General features: G+C 38.0%; 3 protein-coding genes across 4 annotated transcripts in view; 1 reads left to right on the top strand and 2 right to left on the bottom strand.

Moving 5' to 3' along the window:
* The window catches only part of LOC106170281 (uncharacterized), a 48,944-nt gene extending 48,508 nt beyond the window's left edge, over positions 1-436 (bottom strand). The window contains exon 1 of the mRNA XM_087017065.1: positions 299-436. The gene's annotated coding sequence lies outside the window, so the exon portion shown is untranslated. The remainder of the gene's footprint in view (positions 1-298) is intronic.
* A 383-nt stretch (positions 437-819) lies between these two features.
* LOC106170282 (sclerostin) lies at positions 820-13,031 on the top strand. The gene is made up of 2 exons (XM_013550089.2): positions 820-1,120; positions 10,811-13,031. The coding sequence occupies exons 1-2, from the start codon at positions 820-822 to the stop codon at positions 11,197-11,199; spliced, it is 690 nt and encodes a 229-aa protein (XP_013405543.1). The 3' UTR covers positions 11,200-13,031.
* A 2,469-nt stretch (positions 13,032-15,500) lies between these two features.
* On the bottom strand, positions 15,501-27,029 carry LOC106151079 (cullin-1). 2 transcript variants are annotated; one of them, XM_013524167.2, is made up of 21 exons: positions 26,885-27,029; positions 26,018-26,275; positions 25,484-25,646; positions 25,141-25,308; positions 24,669-24,810; positions 24,119-24,282; positions 23,195-23,357; positions 22,739-22,869; positions 22,379-22,486; positions 22,135-22,241; positions 21,850-21,898; positions 21,216-21,347; positions 20,668-20,788; positions 20,112-20,188; positions 19,589-19,720; positions 19,089-19,181; positions 18,579-18,700; positions 18,229-18,334; positions 17,549-17,662; positions 17,117-17,230; positions 15,501-16,551 (listed from the first exon to the last, which is right to left on the bottom strand). In XM_013524167.2, the coding sequence occupies exons 2-20, from the start codon at positions 26,155-26,157 to the stop codon at positions 17,150-17,152; spliced, it is 2,313 nt and encodes a 770-aa protein (XP_013379621.1). In that variant the 5' UTR covers positions 26,158-26,275; positions 26,885-27,029; the 3' UTR covers positions 15,501-16,551; positions 17,117-17,149. The 2 variants fall into 2 exon arrangements, with proteins under 2 accessions (XP_013379621.1, XP_013379622.1); XM_013524168.2 differs by having other exon boundaries at positions 26,858-27,011.
* Between the last annotated feature and the right edge of the window lie 2 nt (positions 27,030-27,031).

Below are 27,031 nucleotides of genomic sequence, written 5' to 3'. Positions count from 1 at the left end.
GGCGCTTTTCTTTTAGTCCGTTTTTTCGACGTGTTCTACTCAATTTACAAACAGTGGTCTATAGTATATGTGTGAGGACGATTAAAGCTGTTTAAGCTTACTAAGCAATCAATCTTATTCCTTCAACAGAAAACAAGGCTCCCGTGTCAATTACAACAACGAAAGCGGACGATCCGCAGTTCGACTGACACCTATGAGTGCTTAAGCGTGTGATTGACGTATGTCAATTGCGCGGCGTAGTAAGTTAGCTCGCTGCTCAACACAGTCACTGCCTCTTAAAGCTACAGAGTTAACCCACCTTACAAATCGCCTTGAGGTCTGTGATGAAACGCTCTCCCAGCCTATCCGTGAGCTCTGATTGGTCAAGAAGCCACTCTTGTACACGGCTCTCCGAGATTTTGTCAGAGCCACGCGCATGTGGAAACAGAACGACGAGCAGACAGTACAGTTTGGCTTGCCCTGACAATAACCAAACAGTTCCTAACCTGAAATTTGTTTTCTTTTTAGCTTAGACCAGTTTTCCCGCGCTGCTGTGTACATTTTGGGGCGTATTGACAGAGCGCTGGTATCGGTGACTTGGCTCATGACGTTTGAAGGACACCAGCGTAACGCATAGGAAAGGACACTTATCTCTAACTCAGTTCGTGGATGAATCAGGAAGCAAGCCCCCTACTGCCGCGGCGCTCGGTGACATAGGGCGAGCGAGCGTGTATATAAACACGGACTCCGTGGAGGAGAAGCCACAGTCACGGCGAGAGGGTCCAATGGTGTGATCACTCCCACTTTACCACCTGCTAATACTACAATCAACCCACCGCAATGGATATATCCAAATACAGTGTGTATGTTCTACTAATGCTGGGACTATTAACGTGGCCGGGACACGGAGGGAGAAAAAGACAGCATAGGCAAAGGTTACGGCAGAGTAAAACTGTCGTGAACGCAGATAATGACAATGATGACATGGACGTTTCCCCGTCTCAGGATGGAGACAGTCACAGTGGAGATACGAGCACCTCGACAACGAGGTCGGGGCGCAGGAGAACCACCCTCCCCCCTCCCCTAGTCCACGTTAATCCTATAGCACAGATCTCTGAAAGTGTGGAGCACCCTAAACCAGGTAGGCTTCTTACTTACTATGCTCCCAAGTCAACAGAAACTTAGAACAAATATCTATGTATAGGTTATATTGACTGTTGGCCCCTGACGCTTAAAGTCGTAGTTCATGTATAAGTGCGAATATCTGGCAAGTAGGTTTTTACCTCAGCTTGAATTTGCTAATTATCCTTATTGGATTTGTCAAGAAATAAAACTCTGGTTTAGGGATACCATACGAAAAAGGTCCCCTCTCTGTGGCTCGGTTCATCAAGAACAGGTGATTTCCGCGTGGGTTTCATGGCCCGCCCACACATCCACACTGGCTCACACTCCCTCTCACATCTCTCGCCCTTTACACACGCCATCTGCCTTTGCGTTTAATCTGTATTTGGCGAAGACATTATTTTGATTGATACATTAATCGCGGATTCAGCGCGTAGGGAAATAACTCCGTTGCTATACAGGATCTTGGCTAGAGGAACGGGGTCCGGCTTTAGTATTGAATGGGAAGAGATGGGGGAAGGGGGAGGGGCGGTATTCTTACCTCAGGTTGAGAACTGTGGGGATATGTCTCCATATAACATATTGGCGTGTGAGGAGATGCCTACGAAAGAACGTAATAAGCTACGGCGAATGGGACAATTAAAATGAGTTTGACGTGTGATAGAAAACTAACTGCATGAAACAGTGCAAAGTTTACATTTGGTGCATTGACATTTAGGTTTCGTGAGAAGTGTGAGTCACGGTGATATTTAATCGATGTTGGGCATGAAAATATGTGGACTGGAACCATTCTTCGGCATGTACACACATCCACACACACAAACAAATACAGCAGCTGGCCAAGGTTTGTAAATATACCGAGTTTATTTATGGTTTTGGTGACAATTTTTGTGTAACTTGTGAAGGCGACACGAGATGCTGCAGTTTTATTCTCAACACAGTAATGTCTCTTAGTTTTTTGGTATTTCAAGGAAAGGACTTGATGAATATGGTAAACATTATAGACCCAGTGGCTACTTCCAATGATTTGGGAGATTTTTTAGGCACATCTTTGAAAGAAACTGATGTTGTCGACGAAGAGCTAGATCCCTTTTGCATAGTCTTAGGTCTACCAATGACACCCCTAGTTTGAAAAGTTTATCAGAAACTCCTTTCTGTCCCCAGCAGAGCCATGGCAAGTTTTCAGCAATCTCTGAAGCTCAGGGTGGCTTGACATAATTTCGAGTGCATTGTCCAACTCCCATATCCCAAAATGTAGGTATTTTGTTGCCAAATTGTGTTCGAGATCTGTTTAAGAAAGTTAAGCGTGGGAAGCCTGGTGCAGCATTCCTGTGTTGATTAACACAGTGACATTTCTTTAAAAATAAGTATATGTTTGCGTGTGTATAATGTATTTCCTTATTCATTGGAGAAAGGGGTGAAACCAAGCAAAACAAAGTGTACGTGTATAATACACGGCGACTAATCTAAACCAATTCCGTGCAATAAATTGTAAAACCAACGGCTCTGTCACCACAAAAGACAACCTAAACACACGTTTCTAAGTCACGTTGACTTAAAAGAAAATAAATGACCTCAATCTGTTTTAACAGCAAGCACCACCATCTTTCTTCAAATGATATAAATTGCAGTCGCAGTCAAGGCTTTTTGAACACCTGTAACGCCCCCTTGCTTCCACCAAACCTGGAAATTACAGAATTCTATGAGAAGTATTTTTATTTCTTGATAAAATATGCCATTACAATATGTCTTAACAAACTCCACAGATGGGGGTAATTGTCATACGCCTGGCATCCAACGCCGAGTAACACAAAGTAAATTTAATCGGTTAATTTAGACACACTTGAGATAAATGTGATCTAACTTGATAGCCTTTGAAAATTAATACAAATATCAGCGTGAGGGCTGCTCGTGTGATATGAAGTGTAGGGCTGAGCTTGGATCGGTTCTCTAATATGTTAAGTTAGGGCGATTCAATGGCTCTTATCCAGTCGAAGGTGAATTCTATACGGCGAGTAAACATTCAGCCACTGAAATGTTGAATAGAAGCCCCTAATGGGCCTATTTGCGGTATTTTGTTGTCAAAATCTTCGTTTCCTTTACAAACGTATGTCCCTTCCATGGGCTGTACGCGCAAACTTGCGTAGCGTTAGAACAGTGCAGGGTACCCAGGGGGACGGAACTTGTCCCCTGTCTGTATTTCATAGCCAGTTTCTTCTTTTTAATTTCCACATATGCCTACTTGTCTGATAAGCGTGCACATGAGTAGGTTTGAAAATGAAGAAACAGCGTACCAGAATCTCTTAGCGTGTGTCAGCACCTTTGCTGCCCGGTTTCTTTAAGTGACAGACCGCAAATTAGGTTTTTATCCACGAGGAGGCCACCCCCTCTGCGACAAGAGGACGCTTTCGAAAGAACCTAGGTCGAGAGTTTGGCTTGGTTTTGAATACAATTTTTTGGTCAACTTCCATCTTGGGTAAAAAAAAAAAAAAAAAGAGTTAAGAAACTAGCATTACGCTTAAAAGATTAGTTTCGGGCCTGTGTTACAAAATGGTTGAAAATGACCAAAGTTGCAGTTCGATAGCTTCTTTCATTTAGTGGACTTTTGCACATTAAGAGTGGATAAGAGTATGCCAAACAACATTTTTCTTTTTTTGTATTTTTAAGTTTCAGTTTCAACTTTTCACATTACGAAGCTGTTTAGCACGGCGGAAAAGCACTCTATAACTTGGTGTAGACAATGTTTAATGGCGAATGAGTGAATTGTGGCATAGGTTTTAATTGTATTGATATCCACCATTTTAAACATCCAACGCTTATGATATGCTTTTTAAAATACGTTGTTCAAAAAAGGAGCAGTACTAATAGTTTATTGCTTATCACAGTCATGTCCTTATCTGTTTCCACGTTTCTTAACCTCATCAATATATATTATATTATCACATTATTCATCGCTGCCAGAGTACGGGTCGTGTACCAGAGAGTCAACTTGTGTTCTCAACGAACCAAGTTAACTATTGGCCTTTTCCGACACTTTGAGTGCAAACGTGATACCCGAGAAAATGTACAACAAAAGTGTCAGTATATTGCACCCTCCCCCCTACGAACAAGACCCACCACACCTTCCCCGACCCTACATTGTCCTAAGAAGTGACATCCCCTCCCCTCCGGATGAGCGGGGCGGATATGGGGACAAAAAGGACGCGGGTCCCTAACCGTTTTATACCAGGCGAAGGTAATGAAATACTGGGATGAATGGGGCAGCTAAATGGTGTCACGAAATTAACCCGCCTTCTTATTGCTATAGAAGGGAGTGTGTTTCGTTTGCCTCGGGGCCGGAAAAAAAGCCGTTTAATTTGATCACAACGTACAAGTCACAAAGGCTGTGGCCAAACGATGCTGTGTGTGTGTGTGTGTGTGTGTGTGTGTGTGTTAAAATTCGTGTGTCCATGCGTTTGACTGTTACTGCGTGCGTGCGTGTTGTGGCTTTTCAGTGCACACTATGCAATAGAGAGAGAGAGAGAGATTGATTACAGTCTTCAAGAAATTCTCTATACTTCCCTTCGTCCCAAGCATTATTTTGACACACCAGCGACCTAGCCTTCAACCCCTCTCTGCCACATCAGAGATGGGAAATTTCGGCAAAACCCGACTCACGGGAAACAGCAGCACGTGAGAGGTTACGCAAAGATCAACGATATAGAAAATGAATTCTGCAGCACTCTCACTAAGAGGAATCAAACTAGCGCATGCAGACAAGCACACACATATTCGTAGACACGCACGGTAAAATGAGAACACACACACTAATACTCACACAAACACACACACGCATACACACAATCACACACATACACACCACGCCAGTGGCACAAACTGTCTCTTTCCATGTCGTGTACCTCCGTGTCAACTAGGGCAAGTTATTTTTATTGGAAACTCAGCTTAATGTCATTGAGCTAAAGACAAGCAGATGGTCGCGCCCATAAAACTCCCCGATGAAGCCATTACCTTGACGTTAATGCTACTAGAGAGCCTGTCTAAACGGTACTTAATGTTCCAAACCCCTACTACGTGTTTTGTAGACCGTGTTATTGGTGCACGGTTTAATAGGTGTTGATCCGTTTTGTTGTGTATTGTGGCAGAAGCTATGTGTAAGAACAGGCAGATGCGGTCGCCACCTTTTTCTTCCTCTCCTCCTCCGCCTCTCTCTCTCTCTCTCTCTCTGTGTGTGCGTGTGTGTGTGTGTGTGTGCGTGTGTGTTTTTGTGTGTGTGTGTGTGTCTGTGTGTGTCTGAAGTTGAAAAGTTGGACTATTTATTGTTTTCGACTTGCAGTCTGATTCTTGTCTAGGAAGTTGTTATCAACAATTTGCGAAGTTCAAATAAGAGAACAGTATAACTCAAACCATAACTATGTCAGGGTCAGTGGGTGTTTAGATCGAGAGATATGAGAAAGTTTCTTCCAAACAGCAGTCATTTGTGTATGGAGCATGGGCTACAATAACATCTTAACGCAAAATACAATCGTTTTTGACGTTTTGTTATCAGTTAGCATGAAAATGTTGCCATTACTCTAGTTCTTTATGTGCGAGAAAAGTAGGAAACAGGTTGCTTGTCTACGACGCTTGCGAGTCCTCGACCACTGAAGTTACTTATACTGATATTAAACCCAACTGAAAAATAGATACTGACTGTGTACGAAAAAAAATGTCGAACATTGTTAAGTGGTTAGCGAATGAGGATAACAACGATTAAGCCCGGTACCAGTCGCAGGACTCGCGCGCTGAAATCCGATGAAGTTGCCAAAAAGCAATCCAAACAAGCAATCCAAATGGCACACGAAGTCTAGGTGAGTTCAGGCGACGTCTTTTGACGTCGTCTCCTCAATTTGCCGTATTGAAATTCAACGATTTTTAGAGACGGAGATTAAATCGAAGGCTAAGGGGGTGGTTAATTGTACGCGGAAAAGCTTGGCAGGACTTGTGCCACGCCGGAGCAGGCTCGAGGTGAAGGTGCCGTACCAAGAGAGAACGTGCGCTGTCATTGCTTAAATGTCACTCACTTGGTGTCATCCGCCGGCGCTCGAAGAGAGATGGTCAGGTGTGGCGCTGATTGTTCAAATCCGACAATTGATACGTTGAGAGGGAAGGCGGGGGCGATTTGAGGAATTTGTAGCGTCTGGTCGGCGTAAAAGGGAGATGCTGTACACTGTTACGGAGGGGATGGTTTAAAAGACAAATGTCAAGAAAAAAATTGTTTGGGGCTTTGTGGCGTTCACATATTTCCAGACCGTTTTGAAATTGACGTAAGACGAGTTGGGGCAACCTTGAACTTTGATTTGATATCTGATGTCTACATAATTTATCTCTGCGTAAACATTTTTGACATTTTATTTTGAAAGAACCGAATTGGCAGAAAAAAATTGTAGATAATCCATGGAACTGTCAAACCCTTTGCATTTGCCTTAATGAATTATCTTTTATCTTTTTTGGTAGCACTTTCTTTTGGGGGAAGTTATTATTATTGTAAAAACGGGACTTCATTTCAGCTCAACAAAAACAATTTTGACATTATTTCTAACTAAGCTTTAACTTTAAACTAACTTTTAACATTTAGCTTAACACATCCTTTTATTTTGAAAGCGATAAAAACGTCATAACAAGTCGACAAGTGCATCGATTTTTATAAACTTGGAGTTTTCAAATACCCATTATTTTTCATTTATAATGAATAAGCCACTTGCAGGTGTCTTGCATGTTTCTATTATATGCTTCAAAAGCAATTTCGGTAATATTATTATATAAAGATAGAGATGGACAAAAGTTGACTTTACAGTATGAATTTAGTATATCTTTGCTTACATTATAGCAAGTAAAAATACGGAAGGATCTACGAAGAACACTAAATAGAAGCGTGCAGGTTTAAGATATAAATAGTGGCTCAGTGAAACACGATCCACGCCAAGAATGTTGCGTTGGTCAAACGTTAAGTAGCGATAATAGCTCCAATACGTTCGAAATTGTCGTCTGCCCGGAGGGCGAAAAACGTACATTTTCTTCTGGAATATGACTCTTGTCTTCGCAACTATGAAAATAGTCCGAGGCATCGTTACGTCATTACTAAACATTCTGTATAATAGCTTATTCAACGGTGGACTGTAGAACCGCTCAAAAGTCATCTGCTGCAATGTCAAACATTGGCATAGGGGGTCACGCGGGAGGTATTTATAATAAATATGTATATACTTATGAGAAATTAAATTTTACAAAACCTTGAAAGGGTACAAATGAATTATTACACAAAGTGTGTTCCTCCCTGTTGAGGTGGCGTAATATCTCGCATTCCAAATTGTCGAACATGCGTGCATTTTTAATTATCTGGAAGCAAGGGGGAGTTCGCATCGTTGCAGTGTATTTTTTACCCCTTTGCTGTTTTCACTCCAGCGCGTACTACGTTCTAAGTACGAGTGTGTATTTTCCCTTGTTGTTATTTACAAAAATTCGATTGGGATATTTGCAATATTGAAGATCTTAAGCGGCGTGCTAATTTTATTTATTATTACAACTGCTTCAAGTTTCACGTCCAAAATTACTGCATGTTAAAAAAGGGCCGCGTATGGGGAAAAGGTTGCATCTGTTTTTGCAACAGTACACTATATGAGTATATGCGACGCGTTCATTCATCATACGTTCACATCGTAAGGACAGAATGATGCAATATTATCAACCACTGGGGAAGTAAAAATAGTCTGGTATTCGGAAATTCAAACACGCAGGGCCATCGTAGATGTCGCGTGATGACAAACGTTGAGAACATCCGGTGCCTTTCCATTTATATTTTTATTTGGGAAAATGCAGAGAATGTTTTGGAGGACTGAGTGAAAACATGAGTCTTTCTTGACGACGTTGTTTGTTTAGAGACCAATGTATGTAATTTGAACATCATAATGCTGTCATTTGCTCCCGAGTTCATTTACTCTACAATACATTTTGGGTGAGGTGCATATCGTGGCAGGCAGGAAGGGTTTCATTCATTCATAAATTCCACCACTACTCACTGGTCCGACTGCCTTACAAAAATAACCCAATGTTTATACACGTTAACGCTATACGGAATGCGAAGGGAGGGCAGCGCGCATGAATAGACTGGTTTAACGTAAGCAAGAGAGGCGTGATTGAAAGGTTAAGACATTAAGTGCTCCTCGGAGCGTTTCTATTTAATATCGATTTTCTTGTTATCATTAAATGCCCTGCCTATTAATAGAGAAGTCAGGACAGGAAGTATCTATACTCCTCTCATTCCTTTCTCTCTCTCTCTCTCTCACACACACAAACACACACACACACACACACACACACACACACACAGTGAGAAAAACAGATTGCCGCACACGCTGCAGACTTTAAAACGCGTCTCAACACACTGCATAATAAACTGACAGCACAGTTCTCTTCTCAATTAACAGATATGACCTACCGCATTTAAAAACATATGTTTCTGGCAACTTCGTGTCAAGAATAACAATTCCGGCCCAAAGGGTCATTGTGTAATGATAATTATTAGTTCAATTTGACCTTCAGACCTACAGCATCGACACGAAACTGTGTTTTGGAAAAAATGAATGGCCAAATTGTTTGAGATTGAGAAGCGCTCCGTGTTTATTATTATTATTATTTTTTTTTTTTTTGTATTCATTTTATATTTGTTGCCTTACTTTGTCTTCTCTTACGCCTTCTATTTGATACTAACAACATGAGATTATATACATTTATGTATCAATATAATTTAAGTGCATCGATTGATGATTGGCGTCTATACTGTCAAACGATGATTAAACACAAATGGATTTTTATAAGACATTAATTACTAGAATATATAGAAATTTACCTCTCTCATTGCGCAACATAAAAGCAAATATTTTAATACCCCGAACATAATCCCCTTTGTATAATTACATTCTACCAGAAAATACACCAACTTCCTGCAAAATAGAAAACTACATCTGTTCCGTACTATCGATATCCTCTTTAATCTGGCCCTTGACGTCATTGGTACTTATAAGCCAGGTTGTTGAGTAGTTGTGTCTGAAAAAGAAAGACCGTTTGTAATCCTCCGTGGTCACTTTTACCCAATTTGCTTTAATTAGCAAACCAGACGAAGGCATTGACCCCAAAACGACGTAGGATGACGCAGTAATGGTCAACCGATATTAGCATGCCAAAGATTTGCCCAAAGGTAGGGTAGAGTTGGCCTAGTACGTCAGAGAAAAAAGGGGGAGGGATATCAGTTATTTTTAACCACTTTGTAAAAGAAAACGTCTAAAATAGGATAAAAAATGAAGGAAATACACTAAAGGTCTTACTCGCTACAAATAACGGAAATTATCAAATTACTAATGAAAACTGTTGGCCGTGAAGTTGTAGGGGAGGACAGAGATCCAGTAAAAGTTATTGGGCAGAGTGCATCCTCAGAGTTGTTCCACTAAAAAATTAAACCCAAGAAGAACGCCGTCAGTTAATTCCATTATCTACCTATAGAACGCATATTAGTCTATCGATTTTTGTGAAAAGGTTTATCGTGGGTTTTTATTTATTTATTTTTTTTTTATTTTTTGGGGCATTTTCTTCTACATTTTCAACAAGAATTTAGTACAATTTTAAGCGATTCACATTCAAGTTTCCTTTGAAGTTTCACTTATTAGTGTGTGTGTGTGTGTGTGTGTGAGAAATAGATGATAATTCAACAAATACATCGATTCAAGAACCAAGGTTGAAGAAAAGTGGTTACTATTTTTTCTGATTTTTGGGTTGCATATGGGTGAATTAGATTACACACACCACCGTTCAACTAGCCATAGATAGGGATTCTTGCACACTTGGACAGCGTTTTCCTTGCGTCTTCCATTAGATACAAACGTCAGAAGCGCGTTTAGAATTATATTAAGTAGATTCAGAAGCCAGAATCGCCGCCCAAATACCACACGCATCGTTCTTCTGTTTTACTTGCACCGGTGCCTCCGTTCATCTGGTATGTGGTGGTTTTCTATGATTAGGACTTCCTCCGACATTTTTAGATTTTCTTGTGGGGAGTCTGGGCATTTGGACACTCCTAGTGCTAAACAGGAAAGGTTTCTAGGGAATGTTCCTCCATACAACATCCGGCTGATCGTGGCCCATGTGTTTGGGTTTGCAGGGGGATAGCATGGAAGGGAGGGGAGGGGCGGAAATTATTTATAACATGCCTTCCTGTGCGTTTGGAAATTTAAGGATTGGCATAACTTAGTCAAGCTTTGCTTACTTATCAAGACGTTTAATACAAATTGGTTTGAATATATGAAGATCGCAACGATTATTCTTGAACTTTCCAGTGTTTGTATAAAGAAATATATGTCCCTTTAGGGCCTTTTGACCTTACTGGCAAGTTGCTGTGGCCACTTTTATTTCATATCGATCATATTACAGTACATTAATATAGGTTATTTCATTTACAAATTACTTTCAGTAGGCCTAATAAAGAGTAGCAACATTGAAACGTTAGATTGTTTTATAGCAAATATAAGATCGGCAAATATTTAAACTGCGGTTCATTTTATATGTCAGATAACCTGAAAACACAATGGAGGGTTTTATTTTCATGGAGCGTAGGGCTGCCATCACTGTAAGCAAAATTCGAACTAAATGTCTCAAAGCTTTTCTATTGCTTCATTTTCAGGGGATCTACAGTACGGTTGCAAAGAGTTGCGGTCGAAGAAATACATCTCCGACGGTTTTTGCACGTCCATTCGTCCTGTCACGGAAGTCATCTGCACGGGACATTGCCTCCCCGTTCAACAACTTCCGTGGTATGCAGAATTTGTCAAAGTATGGTCTCGAATAAAGACACTGGAATATCGGTGCGTCGAGGATGAAAAAAGGCGACGAAGAGTTAGACTCATGTGTGAGAATGGAGAAATAAGAGTTTATCAAATAAAAATTGTCAAAAGTTGCAAGTGCAAAAGATATGTAAGAGAACATAATCGATCGAAACTGCGAAGCAGAAGACATAATGATGACGCGGATGATGTTGATTATGAAGCAGACGACGATGTAAGTTTGGAATAAACTGGCAGAATTCATTTCGACATATTATGCACTTTCAAGAAAAAAATCGTTTTTTATTTTTCTACAAAAATGGACAGATAAAAATGTAAACATATTTATATCAGTAGGGGAGATTAACTTCCTTTGTCGAACCATTGCAAAGTGTAGTGAAATGTGAGGCCACGTGCCGGTCGAAGGTTGTGTCAAGGTCAGACTGAAGATGCAAGGTCAGACTGAAGGACTTTGAAAACAGTATTTCCAGCAACATTGCATTGCCAGATTGAAACTTGTTACTTTGGAAATCTCGGAGGACTCGACTTCTCAGCATTCTTAGCAGACGACACTTTCCTTTATTCTGGCAGCTGTTGAGATTGCAAGAATTAGCACGAGAAATACTCAAAGAAACACTGTTTATTCGACAGCACATAAAATGCGTCTTTTCTGACTCCACATTAACATATATTAATGACTTTTCGACAACGATATTATCATCATGATTTTTATAGTGTTTTGAAATATTTTGCCATATGAAGGAATCGAGTCTTCTTTAAAGTTTATCAGATATTGTATAGAAGACTGCATAAATTATGAAAATCAATTGTACATACGCCATGTCATTATTTATCTGTAAAATTGTTCCACTGCATGAGTTAAGTTTTCATTTCCTTATATTTCATACCATAGTGTAAAGCAATAGTTTTCGTACACGGACCAGAGAGCAAACGCCTGCACTACGTTTTGGGTGACGTTCAGTCCGACGCACACGGCGTAAAATCAGCTGTGCTGTCGGATTCTGAGCACCGTTTTGGGTTTTGAGCACCGTATTCCATATGTTTGCTGCCTTGAGATTTGTGTATGACGCTCAGTTTCTGTCTCGCGCCATCGTAAAGTGAAATTTTCAGTTAATTTAAGCATTCACCAAATTTACATGTTTTTGTGTCAGCCTCTCGAGTCCACTGGCTCAGTACGCAACTGATCGTGTGCTTTGGTCTTAAATTTTCACTTGACCTCTCTTCTTCGGATTTCTGCTTTATCTTATTTCAAATTAAGACAGGCGGAAGTCGGGGATTTCACGACGAAGACAAAACACCTCTTGACTTGTAGTGTTTCTTAGGAGACTTTTGCAATACGCTCAAGGCCATATACAGTAAACTAACACCCTCATAAACTAACTTGACAAAAAAATTGCTTATCACAAAAGAAACCACTTATTAAACAAACTGAATTTTTCGTTATTTATTTTTAATAAATTAAAGTAAATACTTAAAAGCATCACTTGATATTTTCCCAAAGTTGTTCAGATGGAATGGAGGGAGTATGCCATGACAGAAAATGACAACAAAGTTTGCCTGGTATAGTTTATAAGCAAATGACCGTGTTTCGCTGAGGCGTCACCCTTTTACGTTTTCTGCAGAGTTTGTTTTCTTAAGAAGTTTTTTGACATCTCGCGACAACCACTGGGTGACCTTTTGGCAGAAAAAGTGCTTTCAAAACAGTACCTTTGAGATATAATCGAAGTTAAGAAAGCGCGAACAGTGAATGTTTACGGTCACCTGTGTAGATCTCTGTTCAAATCATTCTGGTTCAAGATAAGAAAGGAAACGGATACTGTCCACTCATGATCGACAAGTTAATAATATTTGCCTATTCATTTTACTATCAAATGATCATAGAATAAGATATTTTACACAGTCGTTCATTAAACACAATGTGAAACCAGCTGTGTTCTACGTAACTAGTGATTTTTTGTATGCAGAACTATTATAACATTTTATATATTGTTTTTTAATGTAAAGAGAAGTTCATATTCACAATGCTATGAGCTGCAATAAAAAAGACAGTGCTCAATCTTACACATATTACTTGTATTCTTTCTCTTTCACACGCAAGTGCGGGCGCTCACGCTTGCAAACAAAATGTGTACTTGCAGGCGAAAATGTCTAATTTCACAATATGTTCACCTAAAAACAAAATCGAAAACGTTAATTAATTTTAAGTGGGGGAAATGCTTTAGTGATTGTGGACACATAATATTTTACATAGAGGTTTTTCTATCGCTTTACTCCATGCCAAACTACGACTGTCACAGCACGTCACTTGTTTTTCAGGTTCCTAAGCTCTTTGAGCGATTTACTGTATAAGAATAGTTATATAGCGAAAAACACGTGTTAAATTCTTTGAAAAAGCACACATCAAAGGTCAAGTATTACCGCAATTTCTGGCATCTTAAGAAATAATTAAAACTGCTTGCAAATTTCAGCTATGTTGTTTTGTTTTCAAAGTTTAACATAACATTTTGACCGTTGTGGGTTCATCTTGTTTTTCGGGTCATATTTAATCATTTTGCATACCGGGAAGATTTGTACAGGTGTCAATAACATAGGTACGGAATGCTTTTAAGTCTGCGTTATAATTAGTTTTTCGTTACTTGATATTTGTCCAGGTGTATTTTTAAGGGAACATTCCCATTAAAACTATAGGTTTACGCAGGTTGATTCAACTCCGCGGGGACTCTCGCTGAATGCAACCAGCTTAACAGATGAACACGCCTCCTTTTGTTTTCAAAGTGCTCGTGTAATCACCAGCTTTTCTGTATTTTTCTCAGCGCCAGCTGAAGGCGTGTTAATCTCTTAAACTGATTGCATTCAGCGAGAGTCCCCGCGGAGTTGGATCGATCTACGTAGACCGATAGTTTCAATGAGAATGATCCCTGAGGCGATTAAGCTTGAGGGGAATTGGACCTTAAATTCGAAGAGGTGGGCCAACACGTTGTAATCCCTCGATTTCTCCGCCCCAGTTGCGTAAAGTCGTACATGAAGCACTGGCTGACAACGTATATAATAAATTCGAATCTCATTTAGGTCAATACAGCTTTTCAAATTAGTGACGCAGAAAAAGAAAAAAAGAAAAAATCATTTGCTTCGGGAGGGGGGAGGGGAGGGCTTTGTTCAAATTGAAAAATTGGATACGCCTCTATTGGACTCTTGAAGTAGTAACATTTGCAGGGCAAACACGCCAATACACATTATGCAATGAAGAAAATCTTGAAAGGGGTTAACAGTCATGGGGCAAACACGTTTACGTATTTTTAACCCAAAAAATTAAAATAATTATATCAGAGGCTGGCTTTTATTTTTATTTTTATTATTTTCTAATAACAGTTCCGTTTTATGATTTTTCTCCCAGGCGTCTCTTGAAGCTTTGATGTCGTTTTGTTTGTCTCGACTCACACTAATAGTTACACTGACATATGTGGTTTGCCAGCTAACAAGCTTGACGTCCACACCTAATAGAACCTAGACCGGGATTGGCCCCGGCTGGAAAAAAATTAGAAGAAAATAAAATCTGCAACTTAAAGAACCGTTGAACTGTGTCGTCGGTTAAAACGTAAAAGCAGAAGGAACGGGCCGTAAAAGAACCCGGGCCGAAGATGTTCATTTGCAAAAAGTCAGAAAGAAGAAATCTACGCCTGATATAGGCCTACCTGCTTGGCAGGTAAAAACGAAAAAAAAATATTACTGAGGGTGAACTGAGTTGGTGATACTTAGGATAAATCGAGTTGGTGATAAGCAATGCCCGCCGTATGAATACAAAAACTAAACATTTGTCCAAAACTCGGCCTTAGCTTTTTGGGGTAAACTTATTGACAGCCGACACAACAAACGTATCACCAAAGGTTGCTGTTAATAAGATAGCAAATCAAAGCACACTGGACTTCTTATGCCGATACAATGATTTCTGCCCCTCCCCGGCTTCCTTCTTGTTGATATAAGGTCAATTTAATTGAAATCAAAATGTTGCGCTTCGCATTATCAGCTGAAGCCCTATAAACGAAGGCTACTTAGTTGTTTATTTTATAGTAGAAACAAATAGGGTAATCGCAGTGTATACACTACGGGAGGCCGTTCAGGGAATAATCTAAGAGTAACCTCGCTCTTCCTAATACTCACTAATGCTTTATACATACAGTGCTAATCTCAAACCCTTATACACAGAGCATTAATCTCAAAACCTCGGCACTGAAGCCAAGGTCATACGTCCTCAGCACAATCCGTGACACTGGGTAAACAGAATGCTTTCAATGAACCAACTCGGAATGACCAGGAATTCCAGTTCCTCTGACCAGCGCACACGTGTAGGCAGACTGGACAGCACCCGCAATAAATTACGGAGCAGATCAAACTGCTGCGTGCTACGTCCGAATACCTTTCAATGGAATCCATTTTCCTCCCCAACCCCTCAAAAAAGGTACTAGAAAGCTTTGTTGTCTGATAATTTTGCCCCTTCAATATGCTTTAAACCCGTATCAAAACAAAGTGCAAAGTTCATACACTGTAATGTTTATTATACACTGAAATTCCGGCTTCCAAATTCCCCTCCACGGTAGCAATAATAGTCCCGTGTTCGTAAAACGACCACAGCACGTGTCATGAGATAGATGACAAAATGATAATATTATAATAATATTATATATTAATTACATAAAATACAACAAGACGCAACTGTTCGTGAATCGGTGTAAACATTGAAGATAAGATGCCAAAGGTGTCTTTCTCTTTTTCCTTTCAGTGTCAACTGTACTGGGCCCACCTCAAGTTTAACATAAGGATTGCCCAAAGTTCTGGTCAAGCTTTCTCGTGAAATTTGTTAAAAATAAATCTGAAAATAACCTCCTAAACAATGTGTGTTAAGTAAGCAACAGACACTCCATATTTAGTATAAAATAAAAGAGCAATGAAACTGTTTTAAAACAAAAGTCCCACGCAAAAAAAAAAAGTCGGTACCAAGAGAAATGTCTTTCTGAATGACCAAACCATTGCACTGTTTCAAATCCAATAGTTTGTAACGGAGTGAGATCAACTGTTCCCATATATATACACACACACACACAAACCCATATTTCCAGCAGAAAAAAATGTGCATTTCACCGGACTTTCATTTTGTTGGGCACAGTGGTCTTTATAGCTTGGCAAAACAAGTGTGTCCTACAGTTGAAGTATCATCTCCCTCATATGTTAATCCAATGGAGAGCTCCATTTAACAAAACAACAAGCAGCATCTTATGAGGAAATGAACCTGTTGTTGACACCTCTTTGAGCCGATACAGTATGGTCTTGAGAACATGTTTTTCATCATAGTAAAAGAAACCTTCAGTGTCTGGCGATGATCAAATATATAAATAAAAAATAATTCAAAATACAGTGCCTGCATTTATTCCCATCTTCTTCCATTTTGCTTCCATTATAGCATGCACTGTTGAACGATTGAAATCAGTATCATGTTAAAATAAATATATAAAAAGGGCAGTTGCTCAGGAATTCCTCATATTAAGCTTCGATTGTGAATGTCTTAAATTTTCTGTTCCTGAGACATCTGAAAAACAGAAAAGAAAACTTGTTTCAGGATCAAATGAAATAAAATATAGTAAGCTGTAAAGAAATAGAGTATGGTAAGGTAGAACTACACTCTAAACATGTTTAAAATATGTTCGATAGCTCAGTAGAAGAAAAAACTAATAAACTCCAAAATTCAAATATTAATAAATAGACAGACAAAAAGTAAAAAATTTTGTTGTTTGAATCTCACTGCCAGGATAAACTTGGTAAAGTGATTTTTTTTTCAAAACTATATTTGTTTATACTTGGTTTTAAAGCATAAGGATGAAGCTAGTTACTAAATCACTTGAACATCAGGGTTCAGCACTGTAAAATTTCAGAAAAAATAAATGCTAGGCATAAGATTTAAAACTCTTCACCTTTTTAAGCCAAGTTCATCCAGTGATTCAACACTAAACTTATTTGACTAAAATGATATTACTAGTGATTCTGCTCAAGTTACTTTATCTTGGCATGAGCCCAAGTAGTATTTATGAGGCAATTTATATGGGACCATCCAGAAGCGTTTGTCCCTAACACAGTCTGGAACTGTTAGTCCTTACCTTGGGCCAGTATTGCACAGATGTCGTGGAGATCTAGGCCAAGTAACTGTAGGTGTCCTTTTGTCCCTCCACCCTCTCCAAGTATTCCTTCTCAATGAGGATGTCTATACATTTCTGCAATAGAGGTTGAGGGCAAAATCAAGTTATTATACCAAGCATTTTCTGGTGAAAAAAAAAAAAAAAAAAAAATTGCACCATACTTTTATTTCTATATCGTACATTAAATGCACAAAACAATAACAATCACATGTCGATGAAAACTTACTGGTCCAATTTTTTCAAATGTCTTTTACGTAAGCCTTAGAAACTTGTTCTTTTGTACTTTCCTATTCACTTATTGCTATTTTGTTGAACACGTCTTGGGAAAAAAATAAATACATAACTTCACAACTAAAGCAAATAAATGTCATACTTAAATTAAAGAAAAGTTACCTTAATCACTGGCACTCTGGGTTTAAAACGAGAGGACAGTTGGCTTAACACTTCTGCTAGCAACTGCTGATGTTTTAACACTTTACGCATCTTCATAATACGCACAATGGCAGCCTGTGAATGCAAGGCAAAATATCACTGTAAACTACACAAATATTAACTTTTTAAATTTTCACTCAGTCAAATTAACTTCCTCTGGGAAGTACTTAAGATCTACGCAAAGGCTTGGTGTGCATATAATGCTGAAATGTTTTAGGAAAATATAGAATAATCAGCGACCTTTCAAGAATTTCTGCATACTTATGCAATTTCTCAAGTTTCTCAGTTTTAAAATGTCCATAAGGCAAATTATCTTCTTCTTTGTTAAGTTCTAAAACTGAACATAAACTCAACAATACTCTTACAAGTCTGTTATACAAAAACACTGTTAACATACTCATAAATGACACATCACAGAGTTGCTGGTCGTCGTTAATGTCACACATAACCCAGCACATCCAATTAAATCTCGATTAAGTAATTTTTTTTTAGCTGCAAGAGAATTTTCATAAATCTCTCCGAAAGTTAAAAGTACATGATCTATGTAACAGCAGGTGAAGCAATGAATCCCCATGCAAACCGGACTTAACTACATTCAGTCCACCATGTTTTTTATAATTCAATAAGAAGTAGTACCACACCTGAATAAGTAGTTTTCTGTCCTCCTCGATGTGTTTGTGTGTTGTCTCCTGTTCCTGCTTGACTTCTGTCTTCATAGGAATATTGATCTGGACACGCAGTTTTTTACTGGGAAAAAAAATCACCAGTGTTTAAGTATTTCTTTGTGGTGTCTTTTGTTAGTGAATTTCTGCTTGCTTTTCCACTTCAAAATTATCATTATTTACATGACAACTTCAGCACGAGAAAATGAAAGAAACGCAAAGCAGGAAAACTGGTCTCTCTCTCACACTGACTATTTGAGAGAGAGAGAGAGAGAGAAACCCCTTTCTCTTACTTTTTATATCCAAGAAATAGAGAACCTTTCTCTTACTTTTTATATCCATGAAATAGGCTGATGGTAGTGGTGGGTTGGAGCTCGGTCTCCTCACTGTCCTGGTCTGTCACCAACAGCTTGGACTTGAGCAATATGGCCAGGACCTGGGTCAGGATATCCTGAAAGGAGGAGAAGGGAGATAAAAACCCAGGAATTCCTATTCAAATGCAGAAAATTTGTCATCACCCTATAACCTGTATTAGTGTTCACTTCAAACAAATCTTGTGGAACCGATTGTTTTTATTTATGGAATTAGCGGAATCCTACGATGGGCACTGCATACCTAAGATAGTTTGACTAGAAAAGATAGTTCACTACCAAAGTGTTCAAGTCCACTGGATATCAAAATGAAAAATGTTTCCTCCTCATTTCTGCAAATGAGGGTGGGGGTTTATGCTCTAAGAAAAAAATCTAGTGACTAATATATGAGTAGAGCAGTGGTGCACTTTAAGGGCATGGAAATCAAAAGAATACACTATGTTTAACATATAACACTGCTTTACTCACCATTTTTATTTGTGTGCTCTCATGTAGCTGTTGCACTGTAAAACTGTCAGAAGTATTGTACTGAAGGAGAACTGCCATTTGAAATGTAGAGGCCTGCAAAGTAGAGAACAAAACATAAGGACTGAATTTTTTCCAGTTCATAGCAAATGTAGGGCTCTTCTTTTCAGCATGACAGTACTGATGAAAATCCTAAAACCTCATAAATTGTCTTATTCTGTGTATGGATTATAGCCTGCAAAACTGTCAAACTTTTACCATCTGTCTCAAAATTGTCATCGAGCTATCTCAGTATATGCATGAACAATAAGAAATTCAAACATACTAAACAAAACTTTCTGAGACCAAAGTTAAAACTTTTCTCTTCCCTTACTGTTCTACATCTGATAATCAATTCTCACTCTCTTTCTGGTGAATCCCAAACTGCATATGTAACAATACCACTTGGTCATACCATGTGGTCCTACCATGTGGCCACACCAGATGGACACTTGACCACCTACCTGCAGGGTGTACCTGCTTTTAAAGCAGTTAGTGACCAGTTCTCCCTTGGACATGTTGTAGATCCAGCTCAGCTTGCGTCCACTGTGCTGACTGCTGTAGAATGTGGTGAACCTCTGGTAGCTACGCTCCAGCTGGGGTAAATAAACAAAATATTTAAGAGAATTTAAAGACACATAAAGCCCTCTGAACATGCAGGTCAAATAATTATAACAGCCTATGCTCATGTATAACTGACCAACGAGTTGCAGTTATTATAACATTCCTGACTTAAATGGTAAGGCGAATACTGCCGTTCTATCTCTCACTCCCCCCTCCCCCACCTCAATACATAACATTTCCATTCAAAAGATTAAAAGAACAGAAAAATACATCCTTGCAGAACAAATTATGAAAGACTGCTCAAATTTTTCTCATGGACAACAATGTTTCAACTATTAAAGTGTCCTTCGTGGTTTGATAAATGTCCCCCTATACTCTGGAAACATAATCAGTCCTGCAAAAATGTCTGATGATCACACTCACCTCTATTGGCAAAGAAAAGGTACAGGATTGTGTGAATGGCCAGGACCCAGAGCTCAGTACTTGAATACTGAAGTCAACTGAAAAAGAGCAGGAAAATTCTTTATACCATGTCACATTCAAAACAAGGACTCCGTCAAATATTCATATTCAGGGCAGGGTATCAGTCAGGCAATTATCCAGTTGTCCTTTGGACAGCCTTTTTAAATTCTGGACAGCCATCTCTCTCTCTTTTTGTTAATCCAATTCAGTGGGCAAAAAGAGTTCTTGACAGCTTGTCTCTGTATTTGCACTCCCTTTTAAGAACCCTGGTTAAACCCCTGCTTTCAGGTAAACACAAATAACTGAATTAATCATGCTAAACCTTAGGGCATTTTAAATATGCAAGTCACTAATACTCATAAACTCAGTGCGATGAATATAAATCAATGTTCACATCCATTTCAAATTTTCAAGGCCTATCTGTTTATCAAGAGCACAACTTATTTTGATCAAAAGCAAATAATTATCAAAAAGACAAAAGATAACATGGGTAGCAATATAGCATTCATGGACTTACTGTCAAGTGGTTCTCCAGACACCTGCAGATGGCGCTTGAAGTTCTCATTGAGGTCTTTACTGACCCCGATGTCTTGAAACATGCGCTGGAGTTTGGAGGTGTATTCAAAACCACAGGCTTGCTGTAAAATTGTAGAAGAACCTGCTTAGTGTTTGGTTATGTTGCTCTCAAGGGTAGTTTAAAAGACATATCTTGATAAAAAAATACATGCAACAAGCAATATAAATTTAGATCAAGTGAAATTTAGGAATACAAAATGACAAATAGAAAGCAACTGTGAATCTTAAAAGCTTCATCTTAAGGCTACTATTTTTTTTTACCAAAACTACACTGTGCCAAATTGTTGTACAGCACCAAAAATGAATGAGTTTCTTTAATTTCATTAATTCTTTCGATAAAGGCCATTTTTCATAATGACTACACATTACAAGATTCAGTTTCACAAATAAAAGTGACTGCTTTTAAAAGCTAAAAGTGCATTCCAATCACATCTGCCTCTAAGCCAAGACATCATAAAAGACCTATAATTAAATAACACCCTTCAGTACCTTCAGTTTTGAGATCATGCTGGCCTCCGCATCGTCGCTGGCTGACATGTGATGGACCAATCTCTTGGCCAGCATCTTGCTGTAGAACTTCTGGAACACGTCCTTGTCTTCTATGTACTTGAACACGATCATCTGAGAAACACAAAGAAAACATGCTGCTTGTACATCAACATTTACCTGGAGCCAGTTTGACAAAGATATCTTTTAACAGAAAATTGATGCAAATTTTTAGGCCTAAATATTGGTCTACTAGTTCAAGATAAATCCATAACAGGCCATAGATATTAGTCTGAAATATTAGCAATGTCATTTTTGTAATGAAAAAAGTGCAATATTTCATTATCTTGAAGACTGTAGGTCAAAGTAGACTAAAATTTTGATCTAAAAAGTATAGACCAACTTCTGGGCTTAAGTTCTTTGGTGAAACAGGCCCGTGAATATTAATACCGTACACCTGGGCACCTTAAAATACTAGGACTGGAGATTTGTTCCTATCCTTTACTGTATTAACAAGGCGACAATTTAAATACAATAATATGTGCTTACACTTGTGAAATCTTCAGACAATGCCCTTTTTGAAACTTCTACACAAAATTTATTACAAACTCAAATGTTTTATATTGCTGACACTTACCACTTGATTTAATGTGTCCTCCAACTCTGCTTCTTCTGGATTCTTTGAGCTGTGAACAAAGTGACAAGTAACAACTTTAGTATATTCATTGTCTATTAGTGACATCAACATACGTTAACAGTTTAATGACCTTCTCCTTCAATTATTCAACTATTTCCAAAAATCATTTTATAAATTCAGTTCTTCAACGATTAACAAATGGCACACATGTCAAAGACGACAAAGAGGCATGCACTCATTTAATGAAGTTTAGTTGGCGTTTCTTTTTCAGGGACTCTCTCTCACCTTTTCTTTAAGAGTAAGTCGCAGTACTTGGCCAGCAGTTCAGGGGACTTACTGGAGGAATTGGCCATCTTTGTGACAGCATTATTGTTGATAAACTTGCCACATGCCTGAATAATAATATAACAACACTAACTGCCAGTGTTTTTTTTTTTAATAACATAGGACAATACAACCATAAGCTACAGTCCTAAACAGGCTTAAATCAAGCTCAAAACTGACTTAACACAAAGAAGTAATAACATACCTTATCTAAGGCAGCAACAAAGCCTGCGTCATTGTTAAAAGCTGTCATCACCAAGGCATTGTACTTCTTGTGTACATCAAGGATAGTCTGTACGTAAACCTTAGGCTCCTGAAATGGGGAAGACATTGATAAAATTGCGACTAACTTTTTTCTGGCCCATCTTTTATATGAAATTCTAAAATTAAATAAGATCAATGTTGTATGTTGCATATTTTTTAAACCTTTTGACAAAGACTCACAGCTGTGACAAAACCACAAATTTGTACATCGACTCACATTTTTTGTAGGTCAATCACTTTTAGCTCTTTCGGCCAAGCCAAAACGATGTTTTCATTTGTAAAAATACTCAAGTCTACTTACATTTAAGGCAGAATCCCCACACCTCTCTATGGCTGCTAGGCCTTGGTTGTGTATATGTGTCTCCAGCAGACCCTTCAGTTCTCCCAGGCCGTCTGTGATCCTAGACACCAGCTGGTACATTCTGCCAAGATCTGAAGTGAACGAAGGGGTAGGGGTTGGGGATAATTCATGTAGTCAGCAGTAACCAATTTATAAGCAATTTACAAAAGATAATATTCATCAGAAGTTATAAATCATAAATGAGCAATAACTTATTTATAAACCATTTACAAAAGATTATTGTTATCATCAGTTATGATAAACTTGAAAGAAATGTAGACTTCCAATTAGGCTGTTTAACTACAACTACTTGCACTGTAAAATTCTCTGAAGATAGTGATATATCATTCATCAAGACTCCAATATATAAAGTACTTAAAAAACTACAAAATAAATATAATTATAAATACAACTCACCATCATTTTTGTCAGAGTCCAGCAGATTCTGAAACTCAGAATGAAATATTTCCAGGTGTTTCTCTATCAGCACCTTCTCGCACACACGTGCCAGGACGTCCTGCGTGCTCTCGTGCAAGTACACCTGCACACGTTTTGTCTCCTCTTGGAGTCTGGACTCGGCCTAAAAATGAAAATGGGATGTACCAGTCTTTGTTGGTAAAATATCCATAAGGTGTACTTAACAGCAGGCTTCTGGGTCTTTATTACCACAACTTCTTCATACATTTTGTTCATTCTTTTTTTTCAATTTTTAACCACAATAAGAAACAAGAAACAAGCCTTGAAAATTATCAATTATAAAAGTATAACATCATTACATCATACAGTTATCTAACACAACATTATATCTTAACAATATGGTGCCATATTCCTAGCAATAAATCAAATGCATCATTACGATTCCTTATTATGTTCCCAGTTACTTTTGAGGTCATGCTCTACCAGGAAATCATTTTCTCAGTGTCACTGACCTTACATAATTACCCTCATTATTAACAAAAAAAGTGAGTGTGACATCTGCATCAAGCTGTTAGAACTATTTCCAAGATTTGTAGCTTGCCAAGATTTTCACCAAGGAAGAGAATTACAGATTTCTTCTATATCACATCTGTCAGATCCACAATCATCTTCAGCTGTTACAGACATTACATTCGCACAAAGGGCATCATAACAAGAGCCAACATTTGTTCATGGAATAAAGATGGAAGACTTTTGCTCCTTTACACCACAAACTTCCTGATCTGTGTGTTTTTTCTTTTTTCTTTTTCTTTTTTAAATAACTAAGCTTACAAATCTTTTTTGCACATCATGCCTCTTGGGACACTATTTCTCTTTTCATTTTTAAATCTGCAACATTTACACAATACATTTAATTTTTTTTACCTTTTTCATATACTCTGTGACTGGGTTTTGCCGTAAGAACTCTGTGCTTTCTCTAGTATAAAATCGCTCCGTATCGTCCAGGAAGGGGGTCTCAAAGTTCTCCTTATACACTGATAACGTGGGGCCCTTGGCTGTGGGATCTTCTTCATTAAGGCCGAGGGCAACTGGCAGGAAATATAACAATGAAAATTAGGACACATCTAATGAAAATTCATATATAAAATATTTATTTTTTGGTTTCCAACTCGAATGAACAATAAAAAAAAAAAAAAAAGAAAAAAAAAAAAAACTTAACAAGTATATTGCATTAAAAAAAGCTGGGACTTAAAAATATGACTAAACAAATGTGGCTAGAACAGTAAGAACTACAGAGCTGACAACTTACTTAAACAAAATTACCACATTTACTCCATTTCCATTTAGACTTGGTGAAGCATTTGACTTCCCAAAACAAAGCTTTATTTACATACTGGAAAATCAATTAAGCTATATAATACCTTCCAAATCAGTAACATACAATCTAAGAAAAAAAAGATTAAGACCAACATACCATAACAGTTGATGACACCACTGACTAGCCTTGTGTTAATGGTTTCCCCATGGCGCTCGCGCTCAATGAGTTTCAGGACGGCATTAGTTACTTGTTTGTTCAGAACCTTGAAAAGATGCTCTCTCCATGTCACCAAAGCCAGCTGAAATAGGGAGGTCAATTTTACGTATCATCATTTATTTATTTCCTTCCTGGATGTCACCTTGGGAGTTAAGTAATGGAACAAATCTAAAAATATTTCACTAAATAAGTTTTTTAAAATAAAATAAATAACAATCACATTAACATAAAAAAAATTCACAACCAAAAAATACACACTACAACAAATCACCTTAATCAATTTTCAATTTATTTCTCATTGAGAAGACTAAGAAAGCATTCCCCTGGACATTTTTATTCAACTTGTAGAAAATATTTTGTATTTAAATACACTTCACATTTCATTATATATTTACACACACATCTAACTTACAGAATATATGTCATAAATTCCTTTCCTGCCTTCATCTATTTCCCTCCTGACCCAGTGTCGATTGAGGTAGGCGCAAATACCATCAAGAACCTTACTTGAGAACTGATATTCCTCCCACTGTTTAGTATAGAACTGAAGTACTCCTTCATCCATAAGGCCCTCACCATCCTGAAAGTTGCAGGTTTTAATCAATAGCTGTTGTCACTGTCTTTGTTGTCCAAATATTCCATTTTGATGAACTTACAATCTTATTCTACAGCAAACAAAACCTCTAAGACTTTGGCGTGTTTTCCAGAAATATTTACGTATTAGTAAAACTACACGACATAAGGCACAACCATACCTTCAACAAATTGACTAAATAATTCTTTAAGAATTCCCTAAGTCTCTTGTACAGTTCTAGTCCTACAAACTGTGCTCCGCCCACAGACTGGCCTTTCTTGGACTTGGTGGATGCCCTGCTCCCAGAGGCCTGGTGGACACTGGTACAGTAGTTATACACATGGCTGGCAGACAGTTAAGGCCGACATTTACATCATAGCAGGTTTTACTTTTTTTTTGGTTGTAACAGCACTGTCAATTCACAGAATTTTATTTCTGGGCATCAGGACATTTATTAAGCTACATAACATACTGATAATTCCTAACAAAATAATTATTTGGTCACATAAATTGAAATCATATACACATTGAAAATGAAACTGCCAAGGTTAACACATGCAGTATTTTTTCTGTGGCATCTGTGAATCAATCAATCAATAAGTGAAATATAATAAAACATCTCTACTTCATCATAAATCATTTGGAGTAAATAGATTAGTCCAGACCATTTGTTTTAGGAGATAAAAAGACCTCAAGTAGTCAAATAAAAGGATACGTATAAAGCTCCATGTATCTGGTACGAGCCATGCTCTGTCTTTCGTATACATGTTCAATTCCAGCTTTGAGATCATCCCAGATCTGATCAAGTCCTATTTGTTTAAGTCCATGAGGGTTTCCCTTGGAGGGGCCCGCCATTTTTCTTTTTTATCACAAGAAAACCAGTGAACAGCTGTTTTAACTTCTGCTCACTTTGATATATCACTAAAACTTCTCTACTCTTTATTAGGTAATGCTGTCAGTGCACACACTTCATCTGAAAACACAAAAATAGTCATTAGTTAAAAACAGATCTGTGTACAACTGACTGTCAATATTTCTTTCAATGGAATAAAGTACCTAAATGGCAGAATGGCACAATTTCTATTAAATATAAAAAGGGAATATAATATTAAAATATATCATTTATGACTTGTTCACCATGATATTTCACGTCATATACACAATTACAAAATGAATCTACAATGAAAAATGAAACAAACCAAAGTCACTTAGTACAGACAACCTGTTTTTAATAAACTTTTCTCAATGTTTTCAAGGCTATATCTTCTAAAACAAGAACTTGGTTGTCAGAAAATAAAAACCACCCCATCCAGATTACAAAGAGTGCTCACAGACAAGCTAATCACATAGTCACACATTACCTTCAATGTAATTGTATGCAGCGATGAACCATATTATCTTTTTCAAATAAAAAAAAACAAAAGAAACTGTTTCATTTCCTTTTTCGAAAGCTGAATCACTGCAACGGTGTGAAAACATTTACAAAATGGCGGACCCAGACATGGTATTCAATTACAGTATAAATACGACGTTTGCGGAAAACACCTTAGATTACCTGTAATAATCTTTGGTATGAACATACCTTGACTCTCAATCAACAAATTGACCTGTACAGATATACCTCGTACAGTGTAGTTTTAGTGAAAATAACCCTTTAGCTCAACGGTATCAATGGACTAAGGAATTCTCGCCGTTTCTTATCGAACGAGATCACAAACGGGAATACAAC

Source organism: Lingula anatina, chromosome 7, assembly GCF_051362555.1.
Source record: "Lingula anatina isolate TDL-2025a chromosome 7, LinAna3.0, whole genome shotgun sequence".
Classification (NCBI taxonomy): domain Eukaryota; kingdom Metazoa; phylum Brachiopoda; class Lingulata; order Lingulida; family Lingulidae; genus Lingula; species Lingula anatina.
This window is presented reverse-complemented; position numbering and strand designations above follow the sequence as displayed.

What these genes read in the sequence shown, in the direction of transcription:
- LOC106170282 (XM_013550089.2), top strand. Translation starts at nt 820, where the DNA reads ATGGATATATCCAAATACAGTGTGTATGTTCTACTAATGCTGGGACTA. An exon ending in TGTGGAGCACCCTAAACCAG is followed by an intron (nt 1,121 to 10,810) that starts GTAGGCTTCTTA and finishes CTTCATTTTCAG; the next exon opens with GGGATCTACAGTACGGTTGC.
- LOC106151079 (XM_013524167.2), bottom strand. Translation starts at nt 26,157, where the DNA reads ATGGCGGGCCCCTCCAAGGGAAACCCTCATGGACTTAAACAAATAGGA. An exon ending in TTGTTGCTGCCTTAGATAAG is followed by an intron (nt 22,242 to 22,378) that starts GTATGTTATTAC and finishes ATTATTATTCAG; the next exon opens with GCATGTGGCAAGTTTATCAA. An exon ending in AAAGCAGGTACACCCTGCAG is followed by an intron (nt 19,182 to 19,588) that starts GTAGGTGGTCAA and finishes TCTACTTTGCAG; the next exon opens with GCCTCTACATTTCAAATGGC.